This window comes from Rutidosis leptorrhynchoides, chromosome 5, assembly GCF_046630445.1.
Source record: "Rutidosis leptorrhynchoides isolate AG116_Rl617_1_P2 chromosome 5, CSIRO_AGI_Rlap_v1, whole genome shotgun sequence".
NCBI lineage: Eukaryota > Viridiplantae > Streptophyta > Magnoliopsida > Asterales > Asteraceae > Rutidosis > Rutidosis leptorrhynchoides.
In genome coordinates this window covers 436,381,906-436,396,026 of record NC_092337.1, presented here as the reverse complement: position 1 = coordinate 436,396,026, position 14,121 = coordinate 436,381,906, and the positions used below count along the sequence as shown (strand labels likewise).

General features: G+C 33.0%; 2 protein-coding genes across 2 annotated transcripts; both read left to right on the top strand.

Annotated features, from left to right (window-relative positions):
* The first annotated feature begins 2,424 nt into the window (after nt 1-2,424).
* Nucleotides 2,425-6,441, top strand: LOC139847399 (ras-related protein RABH1b-like). The gene is made up of 6 exons (XM_071837072.1): nt 2,425-2,672; nt 3,741-3,811; nt 4,020-4,108; nt 4,262-4,373; nt 4,910-5,000; nt 5,923-6,441. Exons 1-6 carry the CDS (start codon nt 2,556-2,558, stop codon nt 6,061-6,063), a joined length of 621 nt encoding a protein of 206 aa, XP_071693173.1. The 5' UTR covers nt 2,425-2,555; the 3' UTR covers nt 6,064-6,441.
* Nucleotides 6,442-7,542: 1,101 nt separating this feature from the next.
* Nucleotides 7,543-9,850, top strand: LOC139850471 (glycine cleavage system H protein, mitochondrial-like). The gene is made up of 4 exons (XM_071840041.1): nt 7,543-7,789; nt 7,944-8,032; nt 8,901-9,071; nt 9,578-9,850. The coding sequence occupies exons 1-4, from the start codon at nt 7,699-7,701 to the stop codon at nt 9,704-9,706; spliced, it is 480 nt and encodes a 159-aa protein (XP_071696142.1). The 5' UTR covers nt 7,543-7,698; the 3' UTR covers nt 9,707-9,850.
* Nucleotides 9,851-14,121: the final 4,271 nt, after the last annotated feature.

Below are 14,121 nucleotides of genomic sequence, written 5' to 3'. Positions count from 1 at the left end.
TATTATTATTATTATTATTATTATTATTATTATTATTATTATTATTATTATTATTATTATTATTATTATTATTAAGATTAATAATATTATTAATCTTTTTATTATTAGTAGTATTATACATAAAATACTACGACGAGGTTATGAGCGTGTCACTTTCAAAATGATTTTTCGAGCGGGATAAAGCTAAGGAAATTATGGGTTATTGCCAAGGAGGTTATGGGTAATGTTCGGGAGTATAATTTTGAATCAAATCTAGTGTTTATCATCTCTGTTGCGTCTACGTACTTTTCTGAAATATTGAATCACAATATTGATACGTAAGCATTTATATTTTATCTTTTATAAATTAATAGTGTATACATGTCTAGTGCTCGAGTATATATATATTTATACATACTTGTATGCTAAATTTCGTCGTTAAACAGTTATAATGAGTCACGAATTAAATACATATATTACTGGAAAAAGGTATATGATATGCATGTTTTTGGAAAGCTGGCTAAAAATCAATAACTTTTCATTTAGATATCGAATAGTTTCGATGAATGGATTAAAAGATATGATCAACTGAATTATGATGGACTTTAATTTAAATTGCTTTTGAATCTGCAATTAAGATTTAAACAACTTGTTTACGAGATTGATAAAATGGATTTTTGAATATTATCAACTTTGTAAATGAATCCTTATATAAGATACGTCTTGTTTTGTTAAACTATTGTCAAAATTGACTTTTTGAAACGACTTTGGATAACTTTTGTATGTCGATCTCGAGCATTAGGATTGTGATACACTATGACCTGACCTAGCTTGATAAACATTTATTGACCAACATATGTTCTCTAGGTTGGGATCTACGGTTATTTGGTAATCCGAGTTTCGGTCACATTTTGGTGAACGACTATATATGCTACTAAGGTGAGTTTCATTGATCCCTTTTTAATTGCTTTTGCAATCTATATTTTTGGGCTGAGAATACATGCACTTTATTTTAAACACAATGGATACAAGTACATACTAAATTCTACACTGAGTTAAACCGAAAATCCCTTAGCTTTGGTAACTAGTAGCTGCCAGTACATAGGATATGGACTGGTGGGCGCGAATAATTGTATATGGATCCATAGGGCTTGACATCCCCGTCCGAGCTAGAGCACTAGCCTTTTAACGGACGTATGCTATTTGAGAAGCGTACACGTTGGTTTGCGTGTATTATTAAGATGATTATACAAAGGGTATAAATTATATATACGTTAAAGTTTAGTTACCAGGGTGCTCAATTTCGTAGAATATTTTGATAAACGTTTCTGGGTGAAACAACTGAAATCTTGTGATCCACTTTTATATACAGATTATACGAAACATTAAAACTATGAACTCACCAACCTTTGTGTTGATACTTGTTAGCATGTTTATTCTCAGGTTCCCTAGAAGTCTTCCGCTGTTTGATTATATGTTACACAAGCTATGTGCATGGAGTCTTACATGGCATATTTTTTCAAGGAAACGTTGCATTCACCAAATCATCACCATGTATCTTATTTTGACTGCATTGTCAACAGAAGTACTATTGTAAACTATTATTTATGGTGATTGTCTATATGTAGAAATCATCAGATGTCGAAAACCTTTGATTTAAATATTCATTATGGTGTGCCTTTTCAAAAGAATGCAATGTTTACAAAACGTATCATATAGAGGTCAAATACCTCGCAATGAAATCAATGAATGACGTGTTCGTCCATATAGATTTGGAGCGATCGTCACATAAACCCTAATATCTAAACCCTAATGTCTAAAACCTCAACATACGCTCGAAAAACACGATAATTGTTATATATTACTTCTTCGAGCGTTTTCCCGCCAAAATAATAACATTTATCACGAAGTGTCTTTTCTAAATGTTCTTATTTTCATCCAATCTATAATGTTCGTGAACAAAGTTTTTTCAAAAAACGAAAAAAAAAATTTGCTTTCCCCCGCTCCCCCGATTGGTTACTTCCCTCTTAATCCTACCACTATATATATATATATATATATATATATATATATATATATATATATATATATATATATAGAAATTAGAAAATATGATACTACGTAATTAGTGTACATAATTGAAAAATTTGTTTAGGTTCGCGAGTTTGCCCGAAATGATATATGAAGCTCGAACTTGGGTTTGTTTACTATACAAGCTTCAAGATATCGGATTCGAGCTCGTTTAAACTCAACTTGAATTGAGTTTTTAGTCAATCGTGCTCGAGTAGCTCGGCTCACTTACACCGTCGTTAAAGTGTCTCGTTTTTATGTGCAACTTTTTATTTTTTATTTTTACCCACTGGCATGAAATATGTATAGATTGAAACCGTGTATAAGAGTATAAAAGTTAAAGTTTTCGGGCAGCTCATACCTGATCAATTTCATTTCGACTCCATTTCAATTTTCAAAATCGACTACGCACAATTCACAACTGCTCCTAGGTTTTTACTTGATCATCAACTTTTCTATATATATATATTTTTTAATTTGTTCAAATCTAAATCAAAATCAACGAAATGCCGCCAGTATCAGCATTAGCAAAGTACAAGCTGGTGTTCTTAGGCGATCAATCAGTGGGTAAAACCAGCATTATTACTCGATTTATGTACGATAAGTTCGATACATCTTATCAGGTAACATAATTGTTAATCGTATATCACTTACTGAATCAGATCACAGTTTTTCGTTTTGTTTGACAATCTTATCAGATCAAATCCGCGATCTGATTGTATGTATCGCATTATATGTAATTTTTTTATTGATTACATTCAGATCTGTAGTTTTATTGTTTTTTTGCTTATTATGTTGTAGAAATTGATAGTGCTAGGGTTTTAAGTTTTGTTACACTTTAGTTGACTGTTCATGTTATGATCAAATGAGATTGTAGTTTATTGAAATTGATAATCGTTTGCAGTTTGTATGTTGTTATGGACGATAAGTCACAACAATACAGTTATACGTATCTATAAGCCAGTAACCACATAGCTTGTTTGTAATGTTTGAGATGCATTTTGAGATCTGCAGTCCAATTGATAGTCTTTTGGATGTGAAATCGACAATAGGTTAACGTTGCTCGGATGATTAGAAACGTTTCTAGTGGTTGTATCATCGTAATTTTTTTTAAAACCTTTGTTATTCTAATGTTAAGGAGGTATAATTTCGAAATCGGAGTTTGAAATTTCTATATTTGATAGAACTGTGTCCTTCTAAACCCAAAAGTTAGTCTCCCGTGTCATTGATGGTTTATCGTGCCTCTTATATATGTACAGTATTATAATATAATAATAGTTTATCATGATCATTTTTCTGTTTAAGTTTTATTTATAGAAGATAATTAGGGGCATTGATCACTATTGGAGCCATTATAGTGTCATGTAGATATCTTCTTTTGTTGTTGAGTTCTATTTTAATGCTTAATAATTCTGACTCGATACAGTAGTATACATGCCTTTGTTACATGTAGATGGGCCTTTCACACATGATACATTGTACTTTTCGATCTATCTTCTTTACTTGATCGTATTTTGTTGCCTATGCAACTGAATTTAGGTCACCACATGTTTTTTTGGAACTTCTTACAATATTTTAACAAAGTTAAATCAATATTGATGTTGCATTCAAATGTTATTGTTGACCTTTTGTTTTAAAACTGAGCTCAAGTTTATAAGCCGTGTACTAATGTGTGCTCTATATTCCATCAGGCAACAATTGGAATTGATTTCTTGTCTAAGACTATGTATCTTGAAGATCGTACAGTTCGTCTGCAGTTGTGGTAAGATGTTCTGCCACATTGTTTCAGATTATCTCATAGGAGTTCTGAGTTCACTTCATATCTTCTGAACTCTGTCGATTCCTGAACAGTGCTTTAATTGTGCTTGCTTTGTACTAGTATGACATCCTTAAGTGCCAGTGTAAAACAGTCTTGCACTTACTATTTGGTCATTATCTTTCACTAAATATTACGTACAATGTAATGTCAGGGATACGGCTGGGCAAGAGAGGTTTAGGAGTCTAATTCCAAGCTACATAAGGGATTCTTCAGTTGCAGTAATCACATATGATGTCGCAAGTACGAAATTATCAAGCTGTTTTTTCTGCACTATATATTATTACTCTTACTTCAGAAATAGTTCAGGGTTCGAAAGATATACTTATTGTCAATTTGATATGCAGCTTTTGTATCATTATAGCTAACAAATTTTCTCCTGTTTCTGTGATTTAGGTCGACAGACTTTTCTTAACACTATAAAATGGATTGAGGAAGTGCGTGCAGAGAGAGGTAGCGATGTTATTATCGTTCTGGTTGGCAACAAGACTGATCTTGTGGACAAAAGGTGATTCTTTTTAGCCTAGTAAATTCCACTTGTTAACTTAACACTGCACCTGTTCGTGTAAACTCGAAATCTAGGTAAACCGCTTTCTTGTACACACTATTTGTGTTGATCTAGGAAGACCAAAATTTACCGGCTATATCACTTTTCTTTTTCTTTTCCCGGAGGGAATATTATCATGAAGAAAGCAAAGTGCTTTAACTCACATATTTAATGGTATCTATGGATTAGCCTGTAAGCAAGCTTGGTAAAGTGATCCTCCTGATGTAATCTTATGTTCTAATAAATTTTCGAGTATAAAGTGGTCTTGTAATTTTGAATTTGTTGTTTTGTATGAATTGCCCTCTGTCAGTTTCCCTTTTTAGTAAAAATAGATTTGCCCCAACCCATAGCTATGTAGTACTTTTACAGTTTATTGCAATATTTTGTTGCTAGTGATTATTAATGTAATCTTATGGTTTAACAGATTTGTACTTATAATTTTGTTCTATTTATGAACTTCATATGAATTTATGTTTCCTTTGTTGATGATTCCCCAGGCAAGTTTCAGTCGAGGAAGGAGAAGCGAAAGCTAGTGAACTAAAAGTCATGTTTATTGAAACAAGTGCTAAAGCTGGGTTCAACATTAAGGTATAATGCCTTGTTCCCTACAAAAACGCGTACGTTTTTTACGTGTTTAAAAATCAAAATAAGCCGAATCCTTGGAAACACATCTCTATTATTTCTTAGCCCTTAATGCAGAATATAACTACTAAAACTCAATAGATCAAAGTTTATCTTAATCTTAACTATATACAATGCACGTCTTTTGATAAAGTTAGAAGTTTTTTCCCTGTTCGGGTTACCCGAGGGAGGGCGAGTAATCTGACCCCATACTCTGATGTACGCAGCTAGCAAGATTACTCCTCGGCTGTTTCCAACTCTTCCCTGACCACCACAAAATCCAACCTAAGCATGTCTTTTAATGTCTTAACATATCTCATAATCATATATTTTACAACATCTATCAACCATAACTATTCAATTTCGCTAATATATAATGATGAAGATATTACCGCCCAGTCATGTACTAATCCTTCTAATTCCAAGTACCGAGGCTATAAAGAACTGAAAAAATATAACACATGTAACCTGAATTCGTGAAATTCAATTTAGTTTAGATAAGATGAAGCTAAATAAAATACGTACCCTACTGCGTTGCGTGGTCTTTGTGTTAGTGTAGTGCAATACATATATAAAAAGATCACTCAGTCATCACTCAGATACACAATGGTTTAGAGCTTGGACCCGTTATGATCAATGTCACATGTAAATACCCCTACTATGTAAATGGGCAAAAATTACCCCTACATGTAAATGGGCAAATGGTTAATGTCTTAATGAGATACAAAATCATAACAAAAATTGCTTTTTCATGGAACACAATGTATACGAATTATGAAACTTTTATGGTAATTGATAAATCTCAAGTTATGCTATACACAAACAAGAAGTAGCATTTTCTTGTTTGTTTTACAGTCAAAGTATTTGTTTAACTTTATTATTGTTATAGGCTTTATTTCGGAAAATAGCAGCTGCGTTACCAGGAATGGAAACACTATCTGCTACAAAACATGAAGAAATGGTTGATGTGAATTTGAAGTCTTCAAGTGTGACCTCATCCCAGCCTGAATCTGGTGGTTGTGCATGCTGATTAAAAGTCAAAACCAAGTCAACACTTCTTCGACGTTTCTTCACACAATGGCTGTTAATCTCGTTACTGGCTCAACAATTTGTTTTCGACTGGTTTCCATTTCCAGGGTGCATCTACAAAAAGGTTAGAAACAATATTATTGAATTGAATCCCTTTCGTTTATTGCTTTGGTATTATCGATCGCCACAAATGTATGTAACAGGTTGCTTTTGTTTGTTATTCGTTTATCTTTTCAATCTATCTATCCATATGGAACGTAAGTAGAATACTATATTGAGGTATAGTTTGTCATCTCTGATAGTGTTATGTAGAATCTACGAATTTTGTTTTCATTTAATGTTAAGCAACGATAAAACAAGATATGTGGTACGACGTGGCTTGAACCTTATGTTTCTGTTTGTTTTGGGCATTATTTAAACTATTGCTTTATGTTGTAGCATATGGCCGTATTTGCACCACCAGTGATTCGGTTGCCATGTTAAAATGTCTTGGATTCAATCAATGTTGCAAATGTATTATCTCTTGGATTCAATCAATGTGGCGAAAATATAGTTAAGACCCTTTTTATGGTGAAATAGTAAAGAATCATGTGTGGTGGGTGTAATCAAATCAAGTCGAGTAGATACGCCAAATTCGTGCTCTGACTCCTAAAAAACAGAAAAACTCAAAATTCGACTCAAGCTTGGTTAAGCTCGTATTTTTAAGCTCAACTTAACTCAATCAAAGTTGATAATACTAACAATTGTAAGATGAGCTAGATAAGTAAGATTGTTACAATTAAATCATTTGTTATGAGGCGGTGTGGGGCGTGGGAGCGTCTCATCTCCACAACGTCCACTACACCCACAACACAACGCCTATTACAGGGTGTTGTGGGGACGTTGTGGAGGGGCCTGGGGCATAAATTCACGGGCACCACAATGAAAATTGGTGGGCTATATCATTTACGAGTATTTATTTATATTATCTCTTTTTTCCTCTCATATATCAATTATATTTTACTAAATGATTCACAACCTTTTGCCCTGGTACCGCTGTTCTAACCTTCTTTGACTAAACGTAGTTAAGATTAAAGTTTCGGGACTGAAGTTTGCAATTTTCTTCATCAAAGTTTAGTAAAAATCCATCCTCCACAACACTACAATAACAAACCCTATTTCAGAACACATTATCACGTCATCAAAATTTCTCCACACAATTACATATCACCCATAACACTCCACACCATAACAAATGGTCTAAAGAAAATTCAACTCCACCCATAACACTCGCACGTTTTTTATCCCAAAATTTGCGGCAAAGACTATTAAATCAAATTATCTACATATTTGAGGATACATTTTATAACATGATATTTATATTTATTTACTAATAAATATAAATATATATTATATACTACTACTAATCTACTATTTAGAATTATAGATATAGATAATAGATATGGCATCCAATAACGTGGGAGAATATGAAAGAAATAAAAAAGTAAGTAGCCCTTGAAAAACAGTTGATTGGATGAGGCCTTCATTGCCTACCATTCATCTATAGATAACAAAAAACTTTTAAACACACCACTACTCATATCTGCTTATTCCTGAACCAAACATACAAACAAAACACACAAAAACACAGACTAAAATGGCTCTTCGAATGTGGGCTTCTTCAACAGCCAATGCTCTAAAGCTATCTTGTGCTACCAGACCTCATCTTTCAAGATGCTTCTCTTCAGGTAATTTTACATACTCCGTATATTTCTACCCTTCCATTAGTATCTTCTTTCTATAGCTATAGCTATATTATATGTTTTTCTCGAAACTAAATCAAGATTTAAAGGACAAAATGAGGTTTTCATACGTATATGGGCATTGGTAATTTTTCTGCAGTTTTGGATGGGCTAAAGTATGCAAATTCACATGAATGGGTGAAGCATGAAGGCTCTGTTGCTACCATTGGTATTACTGACCATGCTCAGGTGCTTTCTTTTCTTTAATTCATCTTTAATTTTAAATTACTTTTATTAGTGTTACTACAGTATTATACTAATAGTTATAGTTACTAGAGTATTAATTTAGTGCTAATTGAGCACTTTTGATGAGTTTATCATAAATTTGTTGACACCAAGGATGGATCAAGTATAAAATTTCTTGGAGAGAAAAGTTTTTACACTTTGATGCATCAAACAAACATATGTATCATCAGGATGTTTAAAATGCATTCAATTAATTCTCTAATTTTAGTTTACAAATAACTATCTTTTCATTTTTATTTTATGAAAACTATTAGTACATTAAGGCTTCTTACCTTGAGGTCATGGGTTCGAGTCCTGCTTAGGACATTATTCGTGTAAAATTATATAAAGTGCGTGAGTTTTCCGTTCTAAAAAAAACTTATGCCACACGTTAGACATTCCCATGTAATATATGTTAAATTATACAGTAGTAAGTTGCAAGTGTTTATATAAACTTGTATGGTTGACGGTTTGATAATCGTGTGAGTTGAATGAATAACCGATATTAACCGATTATCTATTATTGGCATATGTATGATGTCATAGTCGTGGCCCACTTGTGGGCCATGGGGCCCTGAACTACTTGTTGGAGGTTGCATTTTCAAATCTTGGGTTAGTCAGGGAAGGTTTGGGAAACGGTCACAGACGAACTGTTCTGAATAGGCCGCATACATGTTAAAAATACTCACCATCCCGATAACCCGAACAAAAAAACCTCAACATAACTTTTATGATGTCATAATTGTGATATGTGATGAAGGCTTTATGTCCATATGGACTTGTGAAGTGTAATGTAGCCTTAACTTTTGTATTAATTGGCCAAACAATGCAGGACCATCTTGGAGAGGTTGTATTTGTGGATTTGCCTGAAACCAGTGGCTCAGTGACCAAAGCTACTGGATTCGGAGCAGTAGAAAGTGTCAAAGCCACCAGTGACATTAACTCACCCATCTCAGGAGAGATCGTTGAGGTTAACTCAAAGCTTTCCGAGACTCCTGGTTTGGTAATTCTCGCTCGTCGCAACCTTCATCTTCTTGTTCCCATTTGTTCATATACACATTGTTGACTTTTCAGGGTCAACCAAGTCATTCCATAAATTCAAACTTGCACAAATTTTTCATGAAATATGACAAACTTCTTATGTTAAAAATAACCACCCCTTATTTTTGTGGATTTAAGAATTAAGAAAACACCTTATTTGACCTTCTTAAACCATATACCAGGATAGCCTAGTGGGTGGTTGGAACCCTGATATCTTCGAAAGAGGTATCATGTTCAAAACTCACTAGCAGCATATCTTGAAATAATGTGAGATAAGGGTCATAAATAGTTATGGGATAACCCGGTTAAACCGCGTAAATTGGAGTAAAATTAATCCCCTCTCAAAGTAGCCTGAAGAGGAAAACCCATATCCATTTACCGTCAACTTGTTTGACCTTTAAGAAGTCAAAATATGTTGGAATGCTGTATTGTGTATGACTAACTATAAAACTTTATGGAATGTTAAAGATCAATTCAAGCCCATATGAAGATGGATGGATGATTAAGGTGAAGCCCAGCAACCCATCAGAATTGGAATCTTTAATGGGTTCAAAAGAGTATACAAAGTTCTGTGAAGAAGAAGATGCTTCTCACTAGAATCAAGTATACATCATGTCCTGCAAATTTTTTTCGTTTCTTCCTCAACTTCGACTAACTGATATCTCAGTTGTTTCAAATAAATCATATTATTCGAAGGTTTGATGTCGATTATTTATATAAATCTAGCTACGTCTATCAATAGATTAAGAACTCATGCAATTAACATCTTAGAAACATTATACATTGTACAACAAGATGAATAATACCACATGATACAGCCAAAAATTCGTAACTATAATTATTCAAGCTAATTATACAACAGTATTTGAACTGTTAACAACAGATTGATGTGGTTGTTTTCATCTATATTTGAAGCTACAAAAAGACCATGAAACTATAAAACTTCGATACCATATTTATATGATCAAAGCATAAGGTTGATCGGTATGTATTAACATGATCAACGTTCTGAAAATATAGAAGGCTTAAACGTTACCCACCTAAACCACCAACGGGGTATGATTAGCAATAGACATTAATTTGGATCTCACGAGTTCATCAACCATAGGCACTATCTTAGCCTCGAGAGCCACGTTGTCTTGAACGATTTCAGGTTCACAATAAGATATCGCGATGAGCAAATCTCTTACACTCTCCACCGAAACCTCTTGTGATAGTGGTCTATAATCCATATGATGCACAATAAGACTAATGTGTGACAAACCTATTACAATTTCACAAACAAAGTGAGTTTTATTCATTTATGTTCTTGAACAAAGCTTTGTTTGTTTGTTTTTTTGGCGAAAAAAACGTAATATCCGAAGATCAACAAGTACAACCGTCACAAATGTAATCCAAAAAACTAAAACCTAAACGAACATAGCTTTGTAATCTGAATAATCATATACTCATTTTGTTTTTCGAACATAACTATTCAATCACTAGGTTATTTTTGGTCGGTTGAGACCAAAATTCATCGAATTTTAACAAACCGTAAATTCTTTTTATAATTTATATACGAATTTATTAACAAAACCTTGTACATTTATTATAGATTATTGTACTACAACCCATATTCAAAAACATTTCAATTGTTAAAAATATTCATGGATCTCTGATGACTTAAACGACATCGTTATCATTTTTCCTTTAAACACTAAATAATCCACTCACAAATAAAAAATCCAAATCAAAAAACACACAAGACTACAAAAACAGAGGAAACCGTAGGGTTTGAAAAATATTATAATCCTCTGTTTTAAAATATGTATTTAATAATTTATGTGTATATATGGGGAAAAAAAAAAAACATATTACTAACAATTAAATTGTCTTATAGAAGCAACGAATCACGAAAGATTTGTTAATAGCTTATTTATGTTTTTCAATTTTTTTTTCTTCCAAAAATCAATCAAACAAATCCAGAATGGAGATAAAAAGCTATATTAGTATATGAAGATATGAAGAATAAGAGGGGGGTACGTACGTAGAGGGTTTATGGAAATAAATGAGCGCGATGAACTCCCTCCGTCCGTCCGATCGTCGTCCGCCGGTCGGGTGTTCGGGAGGCGTTTTATTATTAGGAATGAGATGAGATGAGATGACAAATTTTGGTCGGTGGGAGACAAATGTGTATATAGATTCTTTATTTCCGTTTGAATCTTTTATTTTTTATTTTTTTTTGGTTACTACGGAGTACTCCGTATTATTTTCCACGCACCTCTTTCTCTTTTTCCTATCTTTAATTTTTATATTTATTTATTTAATTTCTGCATATCTCAACAGTCAACAGTCAACAGTCAACATTCAACAACCACCTACAATTTTGACTCTTTTCGAAGCAGTGTCGTCTGACTTTTCATTATTCTATATCCAAATATAAAAAATATCTAGAGCCAATGAGCCATAACTTAATGTTTGTTCACTTTTTTTTTTTTTTTGAAAGGCAAGTTGTTGGCATTGAATACTTTCATTTGCCACGCACGCACGCGCTTTCAGAGAGGAAACCCGAACCGCATTACAGGGATCCGAACCTTATACCATCCCGAGGGGCAGGCGGTCGAACCTGGGTCCTGAATACGGGTCGGTAAAACCTTCCCCCGGGCAATTCGGCTTTCAGGAAATAAATTCCACGAATATTTTTAAGGGGAGAGACTCGAACTTGAGACCTCCCCCACCCCCATCCCAATGCACAAGTGCAAAGGGGTGAACCACTGGACCACAAGGGTGGGTTCAATGTTTGTTCACTTGTTTAGTATAATAACTAGTTCGGGGTTTTCACGCGATGCAGCGGACGAACATTTGTTAAATTTGACGATGTTCTAAATGTTTTGTTAAAAATTTTAACGAACTGTTAAAATTTATAAATTGTTCAAGCTTATTTTTGATTTATATTTGAAATTGTTATTTATTCTTTGGTTCTAGTGTTTGCAGAATAATGGTGGTTATATTGGAAGGATCGGCATTGCTGGATTCTTTAAAGTAAAGGACTAAAGTTGACAAGTTATTGAAGATTAAAGCTGGAATCAAGTTGGAGGACCATATTGCATTTTTTAGAAGATTAAAGGGCTACTTAGGGACCAAGTTATTTTGATGCTTATATCTCATATTAGGGTTCTAGTTGTCTCCAACGATTCAGTCATTCATTCTCAATTCTGTGGTTTTCTCTCAAAACACACAGTATTCGAAACCCTAATCATCTTCATCTTCATTAATCAGATCAATAGAGTGCTTCTGTTATTCATTCAATCAATCACTTTTAGTGATTGTAATTTTGATGTTTGCTGTTTGAGAGATTTTAGTCTATTCGATTTTATTTTCATCAAAGTTAAGATTGTAATCTTGTTGATTGAATTATTCTGTAATTGAATCTGATATATTTTACATGGTATCAGAGTGTACGGTTCGTTGATTCGTGTTGATTTCATCATTCGATTGAAGAAATCTAGGGTTTGTTCGTTGGGTTGTTGAAACAAGGTTTTTTTTAAGTTCTTCTTTCTTTCTGGGTTCGATGTGGATCTGTGTTCTTCGCTCTCTCTTCTTATCAAAATTGTTTGAAGAAACCCTAAAATTAGGGTTAGGGTTTGTGAAATTTGGGCATCTTATCTAAAATAGTCTTCCGCTGCTTCTTTCATTCGTTTCTTCTATTTTGTGGTGATCTACAAAGGGGAGTCTCGAATTTATTCGTGTTTTCTTTATTGTGTTTTTTATTTTCCCTATTTTTTGACTGAATCACCGTGCCCAACTCTTGATCCGAGTTCTTGAAACTCATGAATACCTGATCAAGCACGGTTTAAGATTCTTGGCCAAGGATCTTATTTGCTTGTTTTGTTTATCTGATATTATTATATCTTGATATCTGTTATTTCTGTTCTTTATTTATTTCTTTCTTAGTTGTTGATATGGCTGAACAAGGTGCTATTACTTTGATTAATAAACTTGATTTTAGTGATCCTTTGTATCTACATGTAAGTGATACAACTACCGGTACACCTTTTATTTCTATTAAACTTAAAGGCACAGAAAATTATAATATCTGGAGTAGATCTATGTTACTAGCTTTGGGTACTAAAAATAAACTTGGTTTTATCAATGGAACTTTTCAAAGGCATGCTACTGATGCTACTCTTCAAAATCAATGGGATAGGTGTAATAGTGTTGTTCTTTCATGGATACTTGGATCAATTTCTGATGAGCTTTATTCTGGTCAAATTTTTTCTACTAATGCTACTCATGTATGGAATGAATTAAAAGAAACTTACAACAAGATAGATGGTTCAATCATTTATAATCTGCATCATAAGATAAATTCTATCAAACAAAATGAAAACAGTTTATCTGATTATTATCACTGTTTGAATAGTTTATGGAAACAATATGATTGTATGATAACTGGTCCTGCTTGTACTTGTGGTAATGTTTGTAATTGTCCTGCTGGTGAATTTGTTAAAGAACAAAATAAGGTACAAAAACTGATGCAATTTTTAATGGGCTTAAATGATTGCTATATGTCTGTTAGAAGTAATATTTTGTTGAGAGACCCCTTGCCTGATGTGAAAAGTGCTTATGCTATTTTGTCTAGGGAAGAATCACATAGAAATATAAATCTAAAAGAAAATGTGATTGCCGAAATATATATATATATATATATATATATATATATATATATATAAACCTCAAACATCTGCTTTTATTGCTCAAACTTCTAATAAAGATATGAATTCTAATAATAGCAGTTCAAGATTTAATAATGGAAGAGGACCAAATCAAAATCTAAAATGTAAAAAATGCAATAAACTTGGTCATACCATTGATAGATGTTTTGAAATTGTTGGATATCCTCCCAGATATAAGAGAAACTTTAATAATAATAATAACAGCTATAAGCCAAATCAAGGATATCAATCTCAAAACAATTTTAAAAGTATTTCTAACAATACTACAGCTTCTAAAGAAGCTAGTACAAGTTCTTC